Here is a 24,801-nt window from a genome sequence, read left to right as displayed (position 1 = left end):
CATTGATCTGCAGTTATAATCAACTCCTGTTTATAGAAAAGTTAGTAATAAACATTTATACAGAAGTATTTATGTGTATGAAGCATCTGTTTTGTTAGAAGTGCTTTTAATATGATTTGTGAATGACCTGTGCAGCTGTACTGTAGACATTTCCTCGAGCGAGAGTGATGCGACTGAAACTTTCTGTCTTGCACCACGCCCTCCAAAAGGGTACCCTTTATAGTGGAAACGCAAGCCTGATAAAGGTGACCCGTACCGACCCGAACCGTACCGTACTGTACCAGTCAGTGGAAACGAGCCATAATTTTAACACCCCTAGTAAAGAGTAGCGATGCAGCATATAAAAAATCTATCAGAGTAAAAGTATTAAACTCATCGAAAATATGGACTGAAGTAAAAGTGGAAGTAGGAGGAAAAAAAAACAATACTCCAGCAGAGTACAGATACAGCTTTTTAGTACTTAAGTACAGTAGTGAAGTAGTTCTACTTTGTTACTATACATCTCTGGTTGGCAAATTATTCCATTGTGCGACCCCTGATAATTCAGGGACTAAGCCGAAAAGAAAATGAATGAATAAATGAATGAATACTTTCCTAATATATTCAATTTGGTAATATACTAATTTTTGCACCAAGATCTTCAGTTATTTTATTTGATTAGCTTCAGTACTGGCAAATGCAATGTGTACAGTGTGTACACGCATATGTAATTGTATAGTATTCTATTGACCTCATTCTCCAATGTGGAAGTGCGCTCATTTCTGTGATTGTCCTAGAACCTTTGATTGAGTTGCCTATGGGAGAAACCACTAGGAATAATAAATATCAGATAATGGTCAAACTACTGGCTCTACAAACAAGTGTGTTCATTACTAGACATAAAAAGTAAAAAAAATATAATGAGAAAATATCAGTTTGCAACATAAGTGGGTATCGCTGTCGCCTCACAGCAAGAAGGTCGCTTGTTCGAGCCTCAGCTGAATCAGATGCACTATAGATTTATTGAATAAGCTAATTTGGCCGTAGTATGTGTGTGTGTGTGTGTGTGTGTGTGTGTGTGAGTGAGTGAGTGAATGAGTGTGTATGGGTGCTTCCCAGTGCTGGGTTGCGGTTGGAAGGGCATCCGCTGCATAAAACATATGCTGGAATAGTTGGCAGTTCATTCCGCTGTGGCGACCCTTGATAAATAAGGGAATAAGCCTAAGGAAAATGAATGAATGAATGAACATCAAGCAGCATGACAAGCTGTTTTTAACATCTAATGAAGTCTCAAGCTAAAAGATTCAAACGGCGGCCTGCTCAAACATTAAGAATAAGGTCAATAGAATGTATTAATTAAAAAGAAAGATATGTAAGGAGTGTATCTCATTTATGCTGGGCACAGTATACTGTATATACACATATAGCCAAAAAATATTTATTTACACACCTAAAAATAAAAACCTCCTGCATTAGATTGTTTATTGAGAGATTAAACACTTACTTTCATCAGCTTCAGCTTCCATGTACAGGTTTTAGATTTAGAGTTCATTTTACTTGGGGAAAAAAAGTGTAGAATTCAACATTTCTGTCTACATAATGCTGTAAACACAGAATTAAGACTCAAGAATCATCTCAAGAATGCCTGTCCTGGACAAGCTGTGGATTGTCAATGCCTGTTTTGCACTTCTCATTGAATATTTCAGGCTGTGTTCCGCTCCTTATTTTGAGATGCACATGGTCTAGATATCACACTTCGAAACTGATCTCCCTTGAGCGTCCAAACAGAGGCTCAGTGAGGAGGTGCGTGTCTGAGAAGCTGCGTCTCAGCTGTGTGGAGCTCCTGGTGGTTTTGATGGCCACTTCATATGGCGGAGGAGGCTCCAAGTCCCAGTGAGGCGGCCGGACACGACTGGTAGGACTGAAACACGTTGGCTCCATTGGTGGATAGTCCAAATCTTCACCGTATACACCTCGTCTTTGCAAAGTCCTACAACACACAAGAACACCGTACAATTAAATGACAAAACGTGTATCTAAAATACTTTTTGAAGTGATTCTTGCAGTTTTGATAAATTCCAGTGTTATGGATGGGACATTTGCCGTTAACAGCATATTGAAACATCTGTAACACACTTTACAATAAGGTTTCATTAATCAATAGCCGCGTTTCCACTATCACGCCTAAAGCGAGCCAGCCAGGGCCAGTCGCATTTCCACTGTCACTTCCAGGGCCTGATCGGACCAAAGCGGAGCTTTCTTGGGGCCAGCTGTCACGGTCGGTGAGGGGAAAAAAGGGGACGAGGACCCAAGCGCAAAGTGAATAAGTATTTATTTATAACAAAATAAAATAAACGGCAAAATAAACAACCCCGAGGGGGAAAGACACTAAAAAACAAATAGACAAACAAACTTGGCAGGGCTGGACACAGCAGGACAGGGAAAAATTGACAACGAACTGCCACAGGACAGCAGACATGAGGAGTTTATAAACTGTAGGAAATTTAACACATAATTAACTAATAATGGGTTAACAAGGAGGGTGGGACTTGACAATAGACGGGAGAGCGCATGACACAGAGACAACACATGCTTCATCTCAGCGTCAACCAAAACCGAAAGCAACTAGACGAAGACGCTGAGAATAAAGCAGCGCGATGCTGACAGAACAACACAAACACAAGTACAAGAGCGCGCACACGGAGACACACACAATGACAGCAACAAGTGCTCGACCCAAGAAAACTCGAGCCGAGCACAACAGGACAGGACTAGACATGACTAGTGTCCAGACTTTGCCACTTAAACAAGAATTTACATGACCAGAGTGGCAGAACCCTGACACCAGCGACCAGCCTTTTTCGGCCCGCCGAATACCTTGGGCAAAAGAGGGCCAACTGGGGCTTCAGGGCAGAGTGAAAGGAGAGGCGGACTTTACCAGAGTCTGTTAAAGATGGCGTGCCGTCATTACACTAGTTTTCCGACCGCACACGAGTACATGTGCCAAACAAATAAATAAATAAGGGAAAAAAACATAGCTGAAGTTTAACCTTATAGGCAAGGGGTCTTTTTGCTTATAATTGCCCTTATGTTTCCCTTTTAAATGTAAGGCTGTTGCATAAAATAATAAAGTTTTAATTTATATGTGAGTTTTCTTCACTGCGTTCTCTGTGTTATAATTACACACAATAATATTAAAAACACAGCAGCCAGTAAATGTTGTCGAGAGTTTTTGTCAAGTTTAAAAGGTGTGTTTGTGCCAACACAATCTCACGGCAATTCGTAACTTTTTGTTTTAGTGGCTAATTCGTATGAGTTCGTACGATCTTATTCATACATTTTAGTACGATTTGCTCATCCCCCAATGACGGTTGGGGTTAGGGGTGGGGTTAGGTGCCATGCCTCATTTTTAAAATCGTACAATTTCGTACGACTGAATTCGTACGAATTCTCCACTAAACTGCCAAAACGTAAAATACTTACGTTTTCTCGTGAGATCAGGCTGGTTTGTGCATGATACGTGCGCGTTAGATGCGTGTTTGTGAGACCGGGCATAATCGCTTCTTTTTAATTTATTTTGGAGATAATACAAAATATGAACACTACAGAAAGACATCAAACTTTACAAATTACTTGTCTACTTTTGTAGGCTCAAAACAATAGTGTCATATCTCAATAAAATAGCTATATTGAAATAATTGAAAGAATTACAAATATCGGATATAAAAAAATCACATTAAATAAATAAACTAATTTAAAACAAACAAAAGCTATAACAATGTAGGTTTATACAATGCAGAAATTAAACAATTTTTAAGCCATATTTAACTTTCATTTTACAAAGACTGAAAAAAAAGATTTTAGATATTTTCTAAAAACAATAAACATATTAAAAGGGTTTAAAATAATATTTATTAAGTATTTGTATCCAATGATATTAATCAAATCGTGCAAACAGAGCATTTTTGGGTGAGTGAAAGCAGAAACAACTTTTTTTCTGTCACCCAGTCCTATGCAGCGCCGCTTTACAAACGCATCGGGGAAAACTGCAAATACAAAATGTGTTCTGTGTCCTCAAATGAATGATTATGATTCCATATGACGTGGTAAAATTTTAAAATGAAATTTTAAATACATGAAGAGCTTTATTAGTGAAAAGCTGCTGAGAACAACGAAATTCATTTATTCATTCATTCATTTTCTTGTCGGCTTAGTCCCTTTATTAATCCTGGGTCGCCACATCGGAAAGAACCGCCAAGTTTTTACGCAGCGGATGCCCTTCATCTCTGGGAAAACATCCACACACACTCTTATACACTACTGACAATTTAGCCTACCCAATTCCCCTGTACCGCATGTCTTTGGACCAAGGGTAAGGCAAGGGGACCTGATGATGGCATGACATGTTGTTTTTTTAAGGATATTTGCTGAGGAGCTCACACCAGCCTGGCATCACCTTTTTCAGCTCTTAATCAATATGCATACAGTGCAAGACTTAAAAAAAAAAAAAAATCTATAGTAATTCCTATCCAAACAAATGTGTGTCCACAGAACAATAATGACTATAGTCCAGTGGCCCTAACATCAAATCTTATGAAATCATTCATTTTCCTTCGGCTTAGTCCCTTTATTCATCAGGGGTCACCACAGTGCAACTCATGCAGCATTTGTTTTACACAGCAGATGCCCTTCCTGCTGCAACCCAGCCCTGGGAAACACCCATTCACTCTCATATTCACACACATTCACTATCATTCTTAGATCAGTAATCATTTTGCCTATAAAAGTAAGGGTGCCACTAAAGATGCAATATCTACATTAAAACATCTTGTTTTAAAGTTGCATGTTATATATATGTTGTCTTTCATTGGTGATGTACGTAGGGCTACACAATATATAGTTTGAGCATCGATATCGCAATGTGTGTATTTGCACATCGCAGGATTAATGTCTGTCTGTCTGTTTGTTTGTGTATGTATGTATTTATTTATTTATTATTTTTTTATTTATTATAATTTAATTTAGCCGGCAGATAGCTCTCTACAACTCTCACATGGTTACCATGGTTACCCACTAAAGGTGTGCCCTCGACCCAACCCCCGCTTTTTGGTACAGTCCGGCCAGCTATTTGGTACAGTCCCCATGCGCACCAAACCCAACAAGCAACCATCTCCATTCCCGCACCCCGCTCTTCAGTTCAGCCAACCACCAGCATCAAACCGCACACACCCACCCCCTTGGTCTCCCGGATTTTATGAACCAAACGTTGGCAGGTTTGCATCAGAAAGCTAGGTAGTGGTAGTGAGGCCTCCTTTCTACCAATCAGCTGGTGTGTGGTGTGTAGTCTGGGACATTATGGCTGCCGTTGCTTCATCCAGATGGTTGCTACACAATAGTGGTGGAAGATGAGATTACCCCCAATGTGTAAAGCACTTTGAGTATCTAAAAACACTATATAAATGTAAGGAATTATTATTAGTAGATGCACTGCATAGAAAAAGACTTGATCATCCCAGTCAATCTAAATGAATAAAATATTTCCAAATAGACCTTTTAAATCAACTGGTTAAATTATATTCATATAGCATTATATTCATTCATTCGTTTTCATGTCAGCTTAGTCCCTTTATTAAACAAGGGTCGCCACAGCGGAATGAACTGCCCACTTATCCAGCAAGTTTTTACACAGCGGATGCCCTTCCAGCCGCAACCCATCTCTGGGAAACATCCACACACACATTCACACACACACACTTATACACTACGGACAATTTAGCCTACCCAATTCACCTGTACCGCATGTCTTTGGACTGTGGGGGAAACCGGAGGACCCGGAAGAAACCCACGCGAAGGCAGGGAGAACATGCAAACTCCACACAGAAACGCCAACTGAGCCGAGGTTCAAACCAGCGACCAGCCATTTCCACCCTGGTCTTAGCTGGTCAGGCTGGAAAATGACCAGCTAAATCCAGCTAAAACCAGCTTGACCAGCCTGGTTTAAGCTGGACATAGCTGGTTTGGGCTGGGCTCCCAGCCTGGCTAGGCTAGTCAAGCTGGTGTTAGCAGGTCATCTCCCAGCCTGACCAGATAAGACCAGGCTGGAAATGGCTGGAGCAGGAGCAGACTCTTAAGTAATCTAAGTGATTTTTAATGACATCCCAGGGTGAAAGAAAGGAAAGAGAGATGACACAAATCCAGAGGGAATAAGGGTTATGGGTGGAAAAGTAAAATTATCCCTGCTAGCTCTTATAAAAAGCTGAAAGAAATATAAGTGTGCATTATTTCATAGAAAAAAAAAAGCTAGAGATATTTATGCATCCATTTTTAGTCATTTATATGAAGGAGAATATAGAAATTTTTCAAGGTTTTCTTTTTTTAGGTCCTTGATTTCATTTTACACTGCAAATGTCATAAAATGTCCAATATGTTTTTAAGACATGGGGTAAAATCCACTAGAAAATCAGATTAACAACTAAGCTGAAACATAGCGGAGGGCTTAAATACATCAGAAAACAAAATCAAAAAGTAACAGAACAGATGCAAGGTAGTTACCATCTAGTGGTGGAAAGTGAGAAAGTGCAAGTAGAGCAAAAGTATACCTTTTAAATACTACTCAAAGTATGAATAAAATGTAGCCCTTAAATAATAACAAATATATATATATTGTTGTAAACCTGTAAGACCTGAAATATCAAAAATAACATTTTCTGGAACTGATATGTTTTTTATACTATCAAGCAAAATCAAAAGAAAAATGCTATATACATACATCAGGCATTTTGTGCAACAATTTTTATTTTATTTACAAATATATATATATATATAAATATATATATTGCCCTTAGTATTTTGACAACGGAGAACATTCCAGGCAGTTTTTCTCTGTTTTTTTTTTTTTTTTTGCATTAAATATTTTACAGTGTTTTATTATTTCACTTTGTGGTAGGCATAAAAGCAGTTTCAGCCCTTGTTCAGGCAAGGATTCACTTTACACCTACAGAAGTTTGAAGGATTGCAGGAGCAGTGCTTTTATTCGTGTCAGGTTTCTCTATGTTGGAAAATGATCAATTTCAATCCTTCTAACATAAAAAGACACAGTTCAGACTGAACTTTTATAAGGTGCAATTATTGTAAAAATTACTGTAAGTCACTAATTAGATTACTTAAATCATCTAAATATTGTGTGTTTGCATTGTAGTAGGTATGACATAGATTACGTTACAAAAATGTGACATGATTGTTTAGGAATAAAGCACCTTATATACCTGTTGTTCAACTTTGATACGTGCATTTTCAACACAATTCATTTATTCATTTTCTCCTCAGCTTAGTCCCTTTATTAATCTTGGGCACCACAGCGGAATAAACCGCCAACAGAATATGTTCCAGAATATGTTTTACGCAGCGGATGTCCTTCCAGTTGCAACCAATCACTGTGAAACACCTATACAGACTCATTTACACTCATACACTACAAACAATTTTAGCATACCCAATTCACCTGTACTGCATGTCTTTGGACTGTGGGGAAAACCGGAGCACCCAGAGTAAACCCATGCGAACGCGGGGAGAACATGCAAACTCCACACAGAAACATTAATTGGCCCAGCCGAGGTTCGAACCAGCGACTTTCTTGCTGTGAGGCGACAGCACTACCTACTTACCAACACAATTTATTTGTCATTCATTCATTCATTTTCTTGTCGGCTTAGTCGCTTTATTAATCCGGGGTCGCCACATCGGAATGAACCGCCAACTTATCCAGCAAGTTTTTACGCAGCAGATGCCCTTCCGGCCGCAACCCATCTCTTGGAAACATCCACACACACACTCATACACTATGGACAATTTAGCCTACCCAATTCACCTGTACCGCATGTCATTGGACTGTGGGGGAAACCGGAGCACCCGGAGGAAACCCACGCGAAGGGAGGGTGAACATGCGAACTCCACACAGAAACGCCAACTGAGCCGAGGTTCAAACCAGCGACCCAGCAACCTTCTTGCTGTGAGGCGACAGCACTACCTACTGCGCCACTGCCTCGCCCCGATTTATTTGTAACAAAAAGAATTAATAATTAAGTAATTATAAACAATTTGTCTTTAAATTAGCAAATAGTTTCCAGCCAAAAAGCACAAGAGTAATTCAACGAGAGCAGCCTTTTTGAAAAGGTAAAGAAGTCCTTGCACTGCCTGCACTGTCATGAAAATCCACAAGAGGGCAAAATACAAGTATCAAATTATATACAACAGGTTTTCAAGCCAAAAATTAATCAGGTTGATATTCAGGTCTTAGAAACTTGTGTGTCAAATATAAAACGTGCAGTTTTTAATGTCGTTTAAATTGTTAGCCATTCATTGACTATGAATTTAAAATGTGAGACTAATGTGAGAACACATTACGTTAATATATCCACTTATAATAAGCTGACAGCTGTCAGTTTGTTTATATCAGGGGTGTCCAAACTCGGTCCTGGAGGGCCGGTGTCCTGCAGATTTTAGCTCCAACTTGCCTCAACACACCTGCAAGGATGTTTCTAGAAAGTCTAGTAAGAGCTTGATTAGCTAGCCCAGGTGTGTCTGATTGGGGTTGAAACTAAACTTTGCAGGACACCGGCTCTCCAGGACCGAGTTTGGACATGCCTGGTTTATATATTTAGCAATATCTTTGTGATCCAAGGGGCAAAAATCTAGCTGTGGAGATTGTTTAGGTTATGCACTTTGAACAGTTTGGTGATTACAGTCATAATCCAGTAGGCATCCTTCCTCTTCTCTTCAGTGACATGCAGTCTAAAGAGTCTTGGTTGTTGTGTGTAACGATTGTGTGACTTCTTGAACACTTTTAAAGCTTCCACACTGTACATGTTTGCTGCATTTATGAAGCGTCCTTGTCTTGAAGTCGGTTCGCCTGATGTGATTTTTCCATGCACTATTTGACTGGACAGGATTAAAAGAACTTTTTATTCTACTTAGACAAATAGACATGATTTAGTGAATGCAGGTTGAAGAAAATAGAAGAGTAGAAGTACTGATACAGCACTTAAAATGTCCTCAAGCGAAAAACAGTAATGTAAGTATATGTAATGTACTCAGAAACTCAAACAACTGACAAGACAGGCAAGTAGAAATTGAGAGCTAAACCAAAACAGAACCCAAATGTGACATATTTTCTACCACTGGTCCTCATATCAATAAGAATCCAATGGCAAGTGAAGAGTGGAGGCTCTGGAGGTGGATGAGGGGCAGTTGTGGGAGAGGGAACAAGCATTGAGGACAGGAGTCCCCAGGGTGGCGAAGATGACAGAAGGAGTCAGATAGAGAGTCAAAGACCAGCCAGGATTGAGGCCTATGGTGGAATCGAGGAAGAAGAAAGCCACAATGGACATCTGATCATTTGGTTTAACCCCACCAGTCCTACGCCACCCAACCCGCTCCTAGCTGGTATCGAACCGGCGACCTTCCCCATGGGAGTCGGTTGCTCTACCAAGGAGGCTAAAGACTAGTAGCTAGTTCTAGCGTCTGTCGCTACAGCACCTTAAGAGGTCAGAGGGTTGAGGTTTACCTGCACAGCACACACTAGCTGGCCTCCGTTACACTCACCACCCTAAACCTCACTCCCATCTGGGTCATGGCACCAATGTAACCCCACCAGTCCTACACCACCCAGCCTGCTCCGAGCTGGTATCGAAGGAGGCTAAAGACCATGGCCTCCAACGTTAGTCGCTAGGGCACCTTTAGAGGTCAGAGGAGTGAGGTTTACCTGCACAGCACACACTAGCTGGCCTCCGTTACACTGGCACCACTGATGGAGGCATAGATGATGGAAATGGAGTCTAAAGTGCAGATGGAGAATCAATGATGTAGGGTGACGCTGCAAGTCCCAAGATCCTAGACAGATTTGACGCCTCATGGGTCTCATGGGCTGTGAAAAACCGTGTTGGAAGATGGAAGATGCAAATATTTGTTACCATACCAAGTGTATGGGCTAACTTGGTTGACATGATGGTTGCTGGTCTCCTTTCCTGTAAACTGCCAAAGACACAATGTTAGCATTAGCTCCTATGCTGTGTTCACACCAAATGTTAACTTACGTACAAAAGTCAGTGAAATAGCCCGTTTCCACTAAGTGGTATGATACGGTTCGGTACGCTTTTATGGCCGCTTCCCCTGGCAAAAGGTAACAAAAAACAAACCGTTCTGTACCACTTTTTGGGTACTTTTTGCAAAGGCTACCTAGCACAACAAAAGGCGGAGCTATAGATGCGCAGCTAAACGCTATCCGCTTGTTAAGTGTGACGTCACGCGAAGTGGCTTCCGGGTCCAAGTGCTCTATTCAACTGTATGGGTAGACTCGTGAAATGATAATAATAAACGTTTACAAAGCGATTTAATTTAACTTAATTTAATTTAATTTAATTTAACAGTTCAAAAATGAGGCAGATTCATTCCTGTTATTAAGAATATTATTGTCAGCCACTTTAAACATTATAAATAGTTTGAACATTAACACTGTACTGTGCCTGTATGTAAAAAAAAGTAAATAAAAAATAAGAACGTCAACATTTAAATTAAAATGCATTTTTACAAATTAAAAACAAAAAGTTACTGTTTTTAAAAAGTAAAAAAAAAAACTGCTGTACTTAAATGTAAAGTATTAACATATAGTAGCCTATTTATCAGAACCTGTAAATATAGGCTATATGTCATCATATTCATATATAAATCATTTTTAAATGTGAGTTACAGTAGGCAATTTCACACTATTATTGATCTGCAGTTATTTTCATGTCCATAGAAAGGTTAGTTTATGGGTTTGTTATAGATAAGTTATGCATTTTTAAACTATTATTTATGTGTATAAAGCATCTGTTTTGTGAGAAGTGCTTATCATATGATAAGTAAACGACCCGTATAGCTTTACTTTGACATTTCCTTGAGCGAGAAGGACGTCGACTGAAACTTTCTGTCGTACACCACGCCCACCAATACCATTGTTACCCTTTTGGCAGGGGAAACGCAAGCCTGATAAAGGTGACCTGTACTGTACCACTCAGGGGAAACGGGCCATGAATGCGCAAAAAGAGGTAAAGTTTTGTCAGGTGGTGCAAAAGATGTGAATTTGCCAGGAATGCGCAGTATTTGTCACAATTGCATCTACCATGAAAGATACAAAAAAAAAACTACGTAATCAGCCTGATCTCATGAGGAAACATAACTATTTTACGTTTTGTTAATTTAGTGGCTAACCAAACCCCATCCCCAAACCCAAATCTCATTGAGGGATGAACAAATCATACTAATATGTATGAATCAGATCGTTGTAATTCATGCGAATTAGCTAGTAAATCAAAGAGTTACAAAGTTATGAAGTGTCTTCGTCAGATTGGGTGTGAACCCATCATTATGCTTTTTGGCTGAAGGCTGAAGACTTGCCTTCCTTTGTGTCTTTACCAAAATGAAAGATGGGATGGAAGTCCACACTGGAGCAAAAGGGATGGAGGGGACCAGGTAAAGCCAAAGAAGTGAAATCCCATGGTGGAGGCAGGTCAACATCTGATCAACAAGGAGCTGTAAGAATGAGGGAGCCTGATGGAGCCAATGGGATGACGGGCTATGGTGGAGATGAGGGAGCACATGGCTAGGACAGATTCAACGGGTTGGAGGTCTAAAATGGTGCCTGGGCTATAGAGGCTTAGACAAGAGATCCTCATGCCAACACAGAGCTGGGAAGTGCAAGGCCTGAGAGAAATACACACATTGTGATCCAGCAGACTGAGGATGAAGACAAGTGCAAGGGAGGGACTAAGCCAATGAAGGCGGAGCCGATAAAACAGGCTGACTTTAAACGAGAAGGCAGTGGAGGGGTGGCTGGGTGGAACCGCAAAGAGATTCAGGACTGGACAGAACCGGCAGAAATTCTGGAGATATAAGGCTATACAAAACCAGTAACGGGAAGAAATACAGGTAGAGTTTCTTTCATAGCATCAGGATATAATGTAGTGGCAAGATTTTTTTTTTTACCAGAATTATGAATTATACTCACTCACCTGATCCGGTCACCTCTTTTGGGCTCCAATGAGAGGGTCAGCCCTTCATGCTGGCATTATAATTGTTGTGGCTTGATGGCTTTGGATTTGGAGTGGGCCTGGCGATGTCCTCCTTGGAGGGTCGGACAGTAAAAGTCCATTGACCTCCATCACCACTCCCTAAATGTGACAAAATTCCCTTGAGGACTGATTATGGGCTTGCTTGCATAGTGGTTCATCAGATTAGCCAGTTCTCTAATGTCTCTCATTTGGTCTTTAAGGGAGCGATCTTTTTGCAGAGTATTTGGATTGTTGGTAACTCCATTCAACAAAAAGAAAGGAATATTAAGGTTAAGATTCGGTCTGCTGTCATGTTTCTGTCAAGTTAAAACACATACAAATAGTGCAAAATGTGTTTACCGAACAGCGAAAATATTTAAGACAGGAAATTAGGGGCTTCAATACAGAAATTTTGATGTAGAGTTTCATTTTCATTTTATACTGAAAATGTCAATGTTTATAAATATTAAAGTAGAAATTGTTATTATAAAAAATATTTACAGGGAAAGAGGGCTATTAAAAAGAAATTATGAACTGGTTAGTTTGAATGTAGGCTATTTAGGATTTCAATATATGAAGAATATTATTTATTCAAAATAATTAAAATTGTTTTAAATGCAAATTTCTAGTTTAATTTAAGTTCAAGTGTTTTTTGCTAAAAACAGCTGTATTAAAAATGGCATAATTGTATAGGTGCACATTTATCTTTTATTGATAATAATACTAAACATTTTCACGTAATTAGCTAAACTGATGTTACTGCGAGTTTTTATTTATTTATTTATTTTAGAATTTGGGGTTGAAACAGTACATGATAAAAAAAACAAAACAAAACTCATTGCTCATGACGAGTGTGTTCATCTCCTGTACCCTGATCTTATCTTAGCGCAGATATTTATCAGACAAGAATTCATTTATGAGACGAGTCTTCACTTACCCGTGCAGAAAGACGGACTGTGACTCGGGGAAGTGGTTTCCGGGCGGTGGGGTGAACAGGACCTGGCTGTAGTCGTGACTGTACTCTTCATTATAAGGCACCGGGTTTCTCTTGCCGTTCATCGCCCAGAAAAGTCCTAATATGAGCATGACCGCCCCGAGCACCACGCAGCACATGCTGAACGCCTGCAGGCGACTTTGGTTAGAAGTTAGAAACGCGGTGGAGCCACCGGTGACTATCAAAAATACTCCAATGAAAATAGCGCCATGGTGTAACGAAGGCATACTGTAAGTTCATATCATTGATCTATCTGGAAAGTTCCTTCGGCATCGCTCTGCTTCACGATGACATTAAGATTCCAGGGCGAATCAAGTTCCTCAAACGGAGATGCATTGGTTCACTTCTTGAGGAAATTGCAAATTCTGTGCGCATTATATGACTGCGAATACATATTATTCTTTCTTAAGTCTTGGTTCAGGCAATTGCAGTAAAAAAGAGACGAACATAAAGTGCGTTACAGAGATGTAACACCGGCTGCGCTCGGTCGAGTTGCTGTTTACGCGCATCAGGTTCAGTCCGCGCGCTCGAGTGAGCGCAGCTGCTTTGCTGTCAAACTCCTCTGTCATTTCAAGAGCATCATTAGAGTTCATGCCCCACCCAAGATCCGTCTGTAGGCCAGATGCTTACTGGCATAATTTATGATTCCCAAGAAAACATGTATCTGCAATTTCTTTAAAACATAGCTTTTTCACATGAATGTATTAAGTTAAAAAGAAAATACAGATGACAAAACATTTCACAAGTTAACCCTTCACTAAAATAAATCTGGGTTATTTCAACCCAATCCTAAGTGTAATATAGACTACCGACTGCTCGGTTATTTTATTATTTTATTAAATTTATAGGACCAGTTTTAACCTAATGTTTTGGTTTGTCAATATTTTACCCATTTTTGGTTGAAACAATCCCGCATTTTTGTGTTTATGGGATGCAAAGTCATGACGTCAAAATAAAAAAAGAAAGTGACACATGCCCAAACATTTTAAGTTTTTTTATTTACAATAATGATTTTATTAATTATTCATTCATTCATTCATTTTCTTTTCAGCTTAGTCCCTTTATTAATCTAGGGTCACCACAGCAGAATGAACCGCCAACTTATCCAGCATATGTTTTAACACAGCAAATGCCTTTCCAGCTGCAACCCATCTCTGGGAAACATCCATACACACTCATTCACTACGGACAATTTAGCTTACTCAATTCACCTATACCGCATGTCTTTGGACTGGGGGACACAGTCCTGAGCACCCGGAGGAAACCCACGCGAACGCAGAAAGAACATGCAAACTCCACACAGAAACGCCAACTGACACAGCCGAGGCTCCAACCAGCGACCTTCTTGCTGTGAGGCGACAGCACTACCTACTGTGCCACTAAATCACCATTTTATTAATTAGATGAACCTAATTTAACTGTAGGCTATAAGGTTTAATAAATAAACACATAAAAAAAGCAAATAACAAAAATGTTGACAAAAAATTAAGAATTAAGTAATAAATACTAAATTCTTCAACATGATTAAAATAAATAAAATATCCACAATTAGATTTAGATATTATTCAAATGAATAAAAAAAATATTTAAATACAATAATAACTAATATTGATAACATTGCACTTTATGTTTTTACTGTTATTCCCTTCAATATTTTACCAAAGTTACATCATGAGCTGACTGTATTTTTTATTATATACTATACAAATAATGGGTGACGCGGTGGCGCAGTAGGTAGTGCTGTCGCCTCACAGCAAGAAGGTCGCTGGGTCACTGGTTCGAGCCTCGGTCAGTTGGCGTTTCTGTGAGGAGTTTGCATGTTCTCCCTCCATTCGCGTGGGTTTCCTCGGGGTGCTCCGGTTTCCTCCACAGTCCAAAGACATCCGGTACAGGTGAATAAGGTAGGCTAAATTGTCCGTAGTGTATGAGTGTGTGTGTGAATGTGAGTGTGTGGATGTTTCCCAGAGATGGGTTGCGGCTGGAAGGTCATTCGCTGCGTAAAAGTGTGCTGGATAAGTTGGCGGTTCATTCCGAAGTGGCGACCCCGGATTAATAAAGGGACTAAACCGAAAAGAAAATAAGTGAATGAATGAATAAACAAGTAATGCAGAATAGGCACATAATCAGGGGCGGATTTAGTGAATTGGGGAGGCCTAAGCAATTCCAGTCAGCCCAAAAGTCTTAATTTGCACCCTATGTATGCATGTATTTTTATTTGTTTGTTTGTTTATTTGTTTGGTTTGAGGACTTTATTTTATATAACTCAATCTTCCTTTCTACATTTGTTCTTAAAAAAGACCCTGAAAACAACTAAAAATAATAAATTGTTTCATTTTTAAAACTAAATGTAATCTGATTTGGAAGAATCTAAATTAGATTAAGTTCATCTAAATTTGCGCAAGCTTAATGATACACTTTTATTTATTAGACCCTTGACTTTACCAAATATGAGAGAAAACAATGTTTTATATAGGATTTATAGATATAATTTTTACTTACACGTATTTATTGGGGCCCCCAAATTTCCTGGGGCCCTAGGCGGCCGCTTACCTCGCTTATTGGTTAAATCCTCCCCTGCACATATTGGTTAAATCCTCCCCTGCACATTTTAAAATTAATAATAAATATTTGATTAAAATAAACAAATGTCTAATTAAATAGGCTATATACAATATACTGCAATTTTTAATAGAAATTAAATATTCTCCATTAAATATTCTCAATTTTGTGTTTAAAAGACATCAAGACATCCGTACTGTCTTTTTGTCAGTTGCCTATTTTTCACTGTCAGCCCAAATTTTAAATATTGCTTGGTTGGTTTTTAGACAATGCTATACATTTTAGGATCCATAAAAAAATGTCACTTGCACCTTATTGTTGCATCTGTGGCATCAAAAATATTGAAAACTGCTACCTTGATGCTCAATAAAAATAATTGCATGTCAGAATCTTAAGCATAAATCTTAATCAGTTTGCAAGCAATTTTGTTATAGTCAAATAAAATGTTTTAGAAAATGTAGGCTAACCATAAACTAATAGGCTACTTTAATTAAGCCTACTCATAACCATCTGTTATGACAGATAAAACTGTCTTTCCATTTGAAACTTTGGAAAGTATTCCCTATCACTATTTAGTATTATGATAATCCTTAAATCTGACTCGTGCCTTTAATAACCATAGATAATAACTGCCTATACAGCAATCAGCAGTCGCCTCATTTCTCAACAGCAGCTTAGTAATTATTTTTTTTTAAATAAACTTTTATTTAGAAAAGAAGAAATGTACAATATAAATCAGGAAATAATCTGTAGGTGACTGGAACAAGTATATACAATTACAAAGTGATAACAATAAGTAAAAGAAAGAGAAAAAAAGAGAACAAAAAAAGGAAAAGTACAAAATTAAATAAAAAAAATACAAAAAGCATTAAAGACTAACCTACCAGAAGCATGATATTTTCATAAGTTTTTATTAACTTGCAGAATTTTTTAGTTGTTCGATAAATATACAGTATAGCTTTAAGCAAGGAATCATTTTTATTTCAAAAATGGGCAAAGGAGGGATAGGATTTAAGAAATTTTTGTTTGCCAATAAAAGATTTTGCATATAATATGAATAAGTTAAATATATATTCTTCAATTTTATTATTGGGACTAGAATAATAAATAATATATTTCAATTTAAAGATTTGTTTTGTTGATTGTGATTTATTTAAATAATTATATAAATCTGACCAAAACTTTTGTAAGATTTTACATGTAAAAACATGTGAGTTAAAGTTTCCTCATTATCCAGACAGAAAGAACAAGTATCTGCTATATCAGTAAATTTTAACAGCAGCATAGTAATGAACATCGCACTGTCAATGGTGTGACGGTGTTCCTTTCTTGTGATTGGCCGATGAGACTCCACGCAGCCACTGGCGTCATCTGATTTGACGTCCTACCGACCAATCAGCGCACGCAGGGGGCGGTGCCTTGACCACCTGGGCATGTTTCTAAACACCACGCAAATGATAGATGTCAAATCGTACGCGTGCAAGCGGGGAAACTGTGCTCAAGGGAAACGAGGAGACGCATGAAATAACTGTTTATTAAGCTTCATGCGTTTTTAAAGTGCTTGCAAATTCAAAACGTCGTCGGCATGGATCCGTTATTGTATTTGGGAGGGTTAGCTGTGTTGTTTTTGATATGGATCAAAGTGAAAGGCTTGGAGTACGTGATTATACACCAGAGATGGATCTTCGTGTGCCTGTTTCTCCTGCCCTTGTCCGTCGTGTTTGATGTGTACTATCACCTGCGCGCCTGGATCATCTTCAAGATGTGCTCCGCGCCCAAACAGCACGACCAGCGGGTCAGAGACATTCAGAGACAGGTAAAGTTAAAAGCACCAAACCTGCAGCGTGGACGACCCTTGTTACTTAATGATAGACAACTTTTACTGAATATGGCATGCGAATATACTTTAATATTGGACTCAAAGGAATTTATGACAGTTTTATGTAGTAGGTATATTAATATGATTATAATATTATGAATATGCATGTACAGTCTATTTGAGAATTGTTTAGAGTTTTTAAAAGAAATGCTGTTTTAAAAAAATGTTAATAAATGTTATTTCTGTGGCAGTTACGTTGTGGTACAGGTAGGGGCGTGACAAAGTTGTATGGACACGCCCCTTACTTTTTTATTGATTAACAGGAAAGTACAGAGTTATACATAAAACAGTATATAAGGGAATTAACAACAGAAATTAATCATGCACATTAAGTATATTATTCAGCAGTGGGGATGCTTTAAGAGCTTTGAGATTACTCTATATGGAAGTCATACAAATGTTTAGATCAATGAAAAATAGTTTACAATTTAGTACAATCAGCTTACATTTTGTGTTGTGGATGTTATACTTTCCTAATAAAATAAGAATGTTTGTTATTTTGCTTGTTTCCAGTAATCCAGATTTGAAATCCATAAATAAAACCATTTTATCTGTTATATTGATAAATCCATAATTCGATCATTTTTATTTTATTTTCGGCTTAGTCCTTTTATTAACTAAGGGTCGCCACAGCGGAATGAACCGCCAACTTATCCAGCATATGTTATACGCAGCGGATGCCCTTCCAGCTGCAACACTGGGAAACACCCATACACTCTCACATTCACACACATACACTAAGGGGAATTCAACTTATTCCATTTACCAATTCCATGATGCCTAAATTTATATTACACTTCAAAAAGTAGTAAGGAAACTTGGCACCAAAACCATTTTGTGTAACTGCAATTGAAAAATAAATGAAGAATTGTTTCCGGCCCAATTTTACAAAAACAACACAAGGGTGAAAAAACTTTCTTAAACTTACTAATAAAATCATTGCAGGGATAATATCTATGTAATATTTTAAAATCAGTTTATTTTACTTCATAAGGAATTATGTATTTGAAGGGAAGGGAATGCTTGTTTTCATTAACACACCCCCTTACTATTAAACACCCCAACGGGTGCGACAGCGTACATTAAAACACGCCCACATTTAAAGTAGTTCTTCTTCTTTTTATCAAATATTTTTCACCAAAGGATCTAAAAACAGTTTATAAGTCTTCGTTAAAGTGTAGTGATAACTTTGGAAACTTTAAGTGAAATGAGTGTATGAAAACTTAACTAAAAGGCAAAGATACCAGATTATAGCTTACTTATCCATAAAGAGATAGTTCACCCAAAAATTTAATTATTCAGAATGCTGGTAAATAACAGCCATTGACTTTTTTTATAGTTTTTTTTTCTTTTTTAATAAAGGGACTAAGCCGACAAGAAAAAGAATGAATTATGAGAAAATATATTTAAAAATTTTAATGAGTAACTTATTTTCAATCTATAACTTTTACTTTGTAAAGCTTCATGAAATTGTAGTTAATCCGTCATTAAAGGGATAGTTCACCTAATATTTTAAATTCTGTTACTTTTATCAGTGTTGGGTAAGTAACTTTAAAAAAAGTACTAGATTCCAAATTACTGATTACTGCTGGAAAATTGTAATTTGATTATATTACTGAATACTTCATGTAAAAAGTAATCAGATTACTAATTACTTGACTTTGAAGTTACTTTTAAAACATATAAAGTACACCTATAAAAATAGAAAATAAACTGCAGCTCTTTCAGTAATTTAATATTCACTGAAAAACGTTACAATGGGTTGATCACAGCAACCTGACATATTCAAAAGACTTAAAGCAGGGGTGTTCCCGGAGATCTACCTTCCTGCAGAGTTTAGCTCCTACCCTGATCAAACTCACCTCAACCAATTAATTAGGACCTGAACACCATTTGATAATTACAGGCAAGTGTGTTTGATATGGGTTGCAACTGAAATTTGCAGGAAGGTAGATCTCCAGGAACAGCGTTGGCCACCCCAGACTTCACCCAGAGTTCACCCAAAATTCTCATTATTCACTTTTTTTCAACCTGTTTTGTCTGTTTTTTTTTAACACAAAAGAAGACATTTATAGGAAAACTGGATACCTATAAACACTGACATCCATAGTATGATAAGCACTGCAGTGTTTGGACTATAATTAGCCTATAGTAAATTAGTTTCAAATAGGCAGTTTTTTTTTCTTCCAAAAACCGTATTTGCAACGCAAGTAATGCAATAACATTGACTTAGTAACTGTAATAAAATTACACAAATTTAAAAAGTATTTCGTTACATTACTACATTCCTCAAAAATGTATTTAGAATACAGTAACGCGTTACCAAGGAACACGTTACACCCAACAATTATTCAACCTCCACAAACCTATCTGAGTTTCTTTCTTCTGTTGAACAGAGGAAATTCTGGAGAATGATATAGAAAATAACAGCCATTGACATCCATGGAACAAAAAAAAACTATAAAAAAGTCAATGGCTGTTATTGAATAGCTGTTATGAACCGCCAACTTATCCAGCAAGTTTTTACGCAGCAGATGCCCTTCCAGCCGCAACCCATCTCTGGGAAACATCCACACACACATTCACACACACACTCATACACTATGGACAATTTAGCCAACCCAATTCGCCTGTACCGCATGTCTTTGGACTGTGGGGGAAACTGGAGCACCCGGAGGAAACCCACTTGAAGGAGAACATGCAAACTCCACACAGAAACGCCAACTGAGCTGAGGTTTGAACCAGCGACCCAGCGACCTTCTTGCTGTGAGGCGACAGCACTACCTACTGCGCCACTGCCTCGCACTATTTTTTCATTATGCTTCTCATTATCATATTTTAAGTTTGTAGCAAAATATTACAAATGTTTAAGCAATTTGAGAATGCATAAAGAGACTAAATCGATCATTTCATTTATGGCGGTGCTTCTTAGAAGTGAGGTGAAGCTAAATATCTTGTTGTGTGCACTTTGTAATTTATACACTGCACTTAATAATTACTGTAATAGTAAATAAATTCATTCATTTTCCTTTGGCTTAGTCTCTATTTCAGAGGTTGCACAGCATATTTAACTATTTTAGCATATGTTTTACACTGCGGATGCCACAACCCAGTGCTGGGAAACACTCATACACACTCATTCACACACGTACTATAAATTTAGTTTATGCAGTTCACCTATTCACCTTATTCTGAGCTGACGAGTGGGCGCTGCCATATGAATCTTTTTGTCTCGCGACTTCCGGTCACATTCACTTCCATTCATTTTTTGACGTTAACAACTGCTCATTACGCTGCTTGATGTTACAGTTTAATATTTTCTTATTATATTATGCTACTTGGTCTGTGTAGTCATGCAAACATTTGTTTGTTGAGCAAGTAGTTTGGCCATTTTCTTCCGTTTATTATTCCTAGTCATTTCTCCCATAGGCGACTGAATCGGAAGTTCTAAGACAATCGCGAAAACAGGCGCACTTCCGCATTTTAGAATAAGGTCAATACCTTATGTCTTTGGACTGTGGGGTTAACCGGAGCACCTGTAGGAAACCCACGCCAACACACAAATGCCTTCTTGCTGTAAGGTGATCTTGCGGCCCTAGTAAATATAAACTGAAATGAAATCATATTAAGGTTCACCAATCAGCCTAAATATGTCAAACTAATGAAAATAGAAAGACAAATTGCACAGTAAATGCTATTTTAATCCGGTAATGACTCATGACTGAGTCAGATTGAATCATGGAAACACACCATTCAATGCAATTCGATTTTAACCAAATGTGGCCATTTCACTTTTCCAGGTGCGAGAATGGAGGAAAGATGGAGGGAAGAAATATATGTGCACGGGACGTCCGGGATGGCTGACTGTGTCCCTCAGAGTGGGAAAATACAAGAAAACTCACAAGAACATCATGATTAACATGATGGACATCCTGGAGGTTGACACAAAACAAAAGGTACCTGTTTCCATATCTGTTTATTTAATAAGTTTGAAAGATTTGGTGTTCAGCAGACTGTGAAAGTGTATGTGGATAAGAGTTATTTTTGACATACTGTATGTGATTGTTAGAGTATTGCAAAGTGTGATGAAATGAACTAATTTTTCAGGTAGTGCGTGTGGAGCCTTTAGCTAACATGGGTCAGGTGACTGCTCTGCTCAACTCTATTGGCTGGACACTGCCGGTGCTGCCAGAACTCGATGACCTCACTGTTGGTAGGTTTTAAAAGAAGAACAGATTTTTCTATTCTTGAAAGGTTAGCACGTCTGCGCAGGAATGCATCCATATAAAATCACAGATCCCAGCCCAGTTTTATATTTCCTCCAAACATAATGTCCAGATCGACTTGATAAGGGAACGTCTCAACTCGCTTCACAGGAAGAAAGTGGCACAGATGATGTGTAAAGCCTGATTTATACTTCTGCGTCAAGTGACCGCGTAACCCACGGCGCATGCAACGCGCGTGGCTGTGCATTTATACTTCTGCGCGCTGTCTCTGTTGGTCTGCATTAACACTTTCGAAACGCTAGTTGGCAGTGAGGTGTAAATCTTCCTCAGTGTCGAGTTTCTTCGCTGCATTTTTGCGTTTCCTGAACACTTCCGGGATGTACAAGTGGCTCAAACTTGCTCATTTTAAGGCAGGAACTGGCGGACGTGCAACAACTTTATCTATGAGGTAAACACAAAACAAAACTTTCCATCCGGAGCTCCTTCACGGGACTCCACACTTGTAAACAATCGCTCGCGCCATTCGCGCGGCTCTCGGTCCCGCCCAGACTCGTCAGCTCTACCAAGCCGACCAATCACAGAGCTTGCGCTACGCGTTGTTGCGACGTGTAGTTACATTTTTTGAGAGGTGCACGTCAGTGACGGCGATGGCCACGGCGAAGGGCTATGCGTCAGCGCCGTAGCATACGCCGGCGTTTGACGCAGAAGTATAAATCAGCCTTAACATTACTGCAGAGCTGTTGTAAGACAAAGAGGATAAGATCACCATCTTTCTATGCACTTTGTGTGGGGCAAGCATTCGTGGTTTTTAGGATCATTCAGAGTTAGTAAATGATTAATAAACTATTGAAATCAAAGTTTATATGTTTTATTATTCAGGCATGAAGATTATTAGTCATTTACCCTCAACCCCCCAAAACCCCCAACTAACTCTGAATGATCCTAAAAACCCTCAACTACTCTTAAATACCAATGGTTTGTAAATAATACGATACTTAATTTAGTAATGAAAAATAAATCATTAATAAAGAATAAAAATACAATTATTAAGCACATTTTAAATATGTTTGTAAGTCAAGAATAGAGCATTTGTAGCTGCAGTCATAAACTGCTTACTAATGCTTATTAATGTAAAGTTAATGCTTCACAGATAATGAATTCACGATATGCCAATGCTTAATAAAGGATTTATAGTGTGTAGTTATTATAAAGTGTTACCAGTTTTTATGTTTATTTTCCTTTTATTAAAAAATGTTTTGGGTGCAATTAAATTTGTTATTTTTTGTATATGTATATATATATATATATATATATATATATATATATATATATATATATATATATATATATATATATATATATATATGAATATGTATATGTATATGTATCAGGGCTGCTCGATTTTGGAAAAAATCATAATCACGATTATTTTGGTCATAATTGTAATCACGATTATTCTAAACGATTATCAGTTGAAGTCAAAATTATTAGCGCTACTGAGAGTTTAGGTTTTTTTTTTAAATTATTTCCCAAATTATGTTAAACAGAGCGAGGAATTTTAACAGTATTTCCTCTGAAATTTTTTTTCTTCTGGAGAAAGTCTTCTTTGTTTTATTTTAGCTAGAATAAAAGCAGCTTTAAATATTTTGAAACCCATTTTAAGGTCAATATTATTAGCCCCCTTAAGCAATATATTTTTTGATTGTCTGCAGAAGAAACTACTGTTATACAATGACTTGTCTAATTACTCTAATTAAGCCTTTGAATCGCACTTTAATCTGAATGCTTGTATTTTAAAAAACATCTAGTAAAATGTTATGTACTGTCACCATAGCATATAAGATAAAACAAATCAGTAATTAGACATGAGATATCAAAACTAGTATGTTCAGAAATAAGTTTAAAAAAAAACTTCTTTTAATTAAACAGAAATTGGAGGAAAAGGGTTGCTAATATTCTGGAGGGCCAATAATTCTGACTTCAACTGTATATATATGTACAGTTATTTTCCACCCTGCAAAGGAAAGATAAATAAATACAATAGAATAAAAATATAAAACAAACTGTGATTTAAGCATCTTCACCCAAAGAAAAACACTTTAGCTTCAAAAATCCTTCAGTCAGGAGCAGTAAGGAATGTTCTTGTCGTTTGATTAGTGCGAAATGCTGCCGCCTGTTTTATCATTGTCACTTTAATGGTTTCTCTTTCAGAGTCTTTTGATTCTAAACTCGTTTGTTTATTACGCAAATGAGGGTTAATATGAATAATCACTAATCACCGTGTTTTGACACCTATTTGACCATTAAAGCGCTCATGTTAAGATTACTTTAGATGTCTGCGCTCCTCTGCTCATCTCAGTGTGCGAATGAGACCGAATACTGACCGCGTGCTTATGCGTGTGCGCGTGTTGCACACACATATTAGCACGCGGTCTTTCGCACTTTTGGTATATGATGCAATAATCGTTTTTCTCGATTAATGGTTTTTCATAATGGTTAGAAGCCATAATCTAAATCGAAATCGGATTTTCGATTAATTGCACAGCCCTAATATATATATTTATAAGTTATAAAAGCACCTTAAGTAAAATGAAAATGACAACTAGCTGAAATAAATAAATGTTTCATACGTTTGATTTCAGTTAATTATTCAGTTCATTACAGTTTATTATATTTTTCAGTTTTAATTTCTTGAATTTTTGTTTGTTTGTCAAAAGAGTTATTTTTTTTTCCAGAAACAACAAACAAAAAGCGCTCAGGGGGTTCATCAAAATAACAACAGAAATCTGCCCAAGGCACTCACTGAGTTATTTTTTGTTTTAGTGTTTGTTCAAAACAACTAACTTTTCACTTTTCACGTTTAAATATGTACTAAATAATTGTAATAATAAACAAATAAAATATTTTATTGCAAATAGAAAGACAAATTAATTTAATAATATACATTTATATAATATTGCAAAATAAAATAAATTTTCAGGGGGAAAAAAGCATGTCACATGCTTTAGGCATCAGCACAAACACACATAAGGGGTTCACATACTTTCCCCCGCATCTTTCAATGGTTCGCCTAATTAT

General features: G+C 37.6%; 4 protein-coding genes across 5 annotated transcripts in view; 2 read left to right on the top strand and 2 right to left on the bottom strand.

The window, feature by feature from the left end:
* dsg2.2 (desmoglein 2, tandem duplicate 2) overlaps nucleotides 1–24,801 on the bottom strand; it is a 713,230-nt gene that overhangs the window by 183,784 nt on the left and 504,645 nt on the right. The window lies entirely within an intron of this gene.
* The window catches only part of usp24 (ubiquitin specific peptidase 24), a 746,345-nt gene that overhangs the window by 389,438 nt on the left and 332,106 nt on the right, over nucleotides 1–24,801 (top strand). The gene's annotated exons all lie outside the window — the stretch shown is intronic.
* The window catches only part of dhcr24 (24-dehydrocholesterol reductase), a 62,111-nt gene that overhangs the window by 17,314 nt on the left and 19,996 nt on the right, over nucleotides 1–24,801 (top strand). Inside the window, 3 exon segments of one of the 2 annotated variants that reach the window (NM_001008645.1) lie at nucleotides 17,085–17,434; nucleotides 21,298–21,453; nucleotides 21,605–21,710. In NM_001008645.1, the coding sequence (NP_001008645.1) occupies nucleotides 17,204–17,434; nucleotides 21,298–21,453; nucleotides 21,605–21,710 (493 nt within the window). In that variant the 5' untranslated portion in view covers nucleotides 17,085–17,203. 2 annotated transcript variants of the gene reach the window in all.
* si:dkeyp-51f12.2 lies at nucleotides 1,441–13,598 on the bottom strand. Its single transcript, NM_001386307.1, has 2 exons — nucleotides 13,003–13,598; nucleotides 1,441–1,969 (listed from the first exon to the last, which is right to left on the bottom strand). Exons 1-2 carry the CDS (start codon nucleotides 13,284–13,286, stop codon nucleotides 1,729–1,731), a joined length of 525 nt encoding a protein of 174 aa, NP_001373236.1. The 5' UTR covers nucleotides 13,287–13,598; the 3' UTR covers nucleotides 1,441–1,728.

Source organism: Danio rerio, chromosome 20, assembly GCF_049306965.1.
Source record: "Danio rerio strain Tuebingen ecotype United States chromosome 20, GRCz12tu, whole genome shotgun sequence".
In the NCBI taxonomy this organism is placed as follows: domain Eukaryota; kingdom Metazoa; phylum Chordata; class Actinopteri; order Cypriniformes; family Danionidae; genus Danio; species Danio rerio.
Note: the sequence above shows the minus strand (reverse complement) of the source record. Positions and strands in the feature narration are given on the sequence as shown.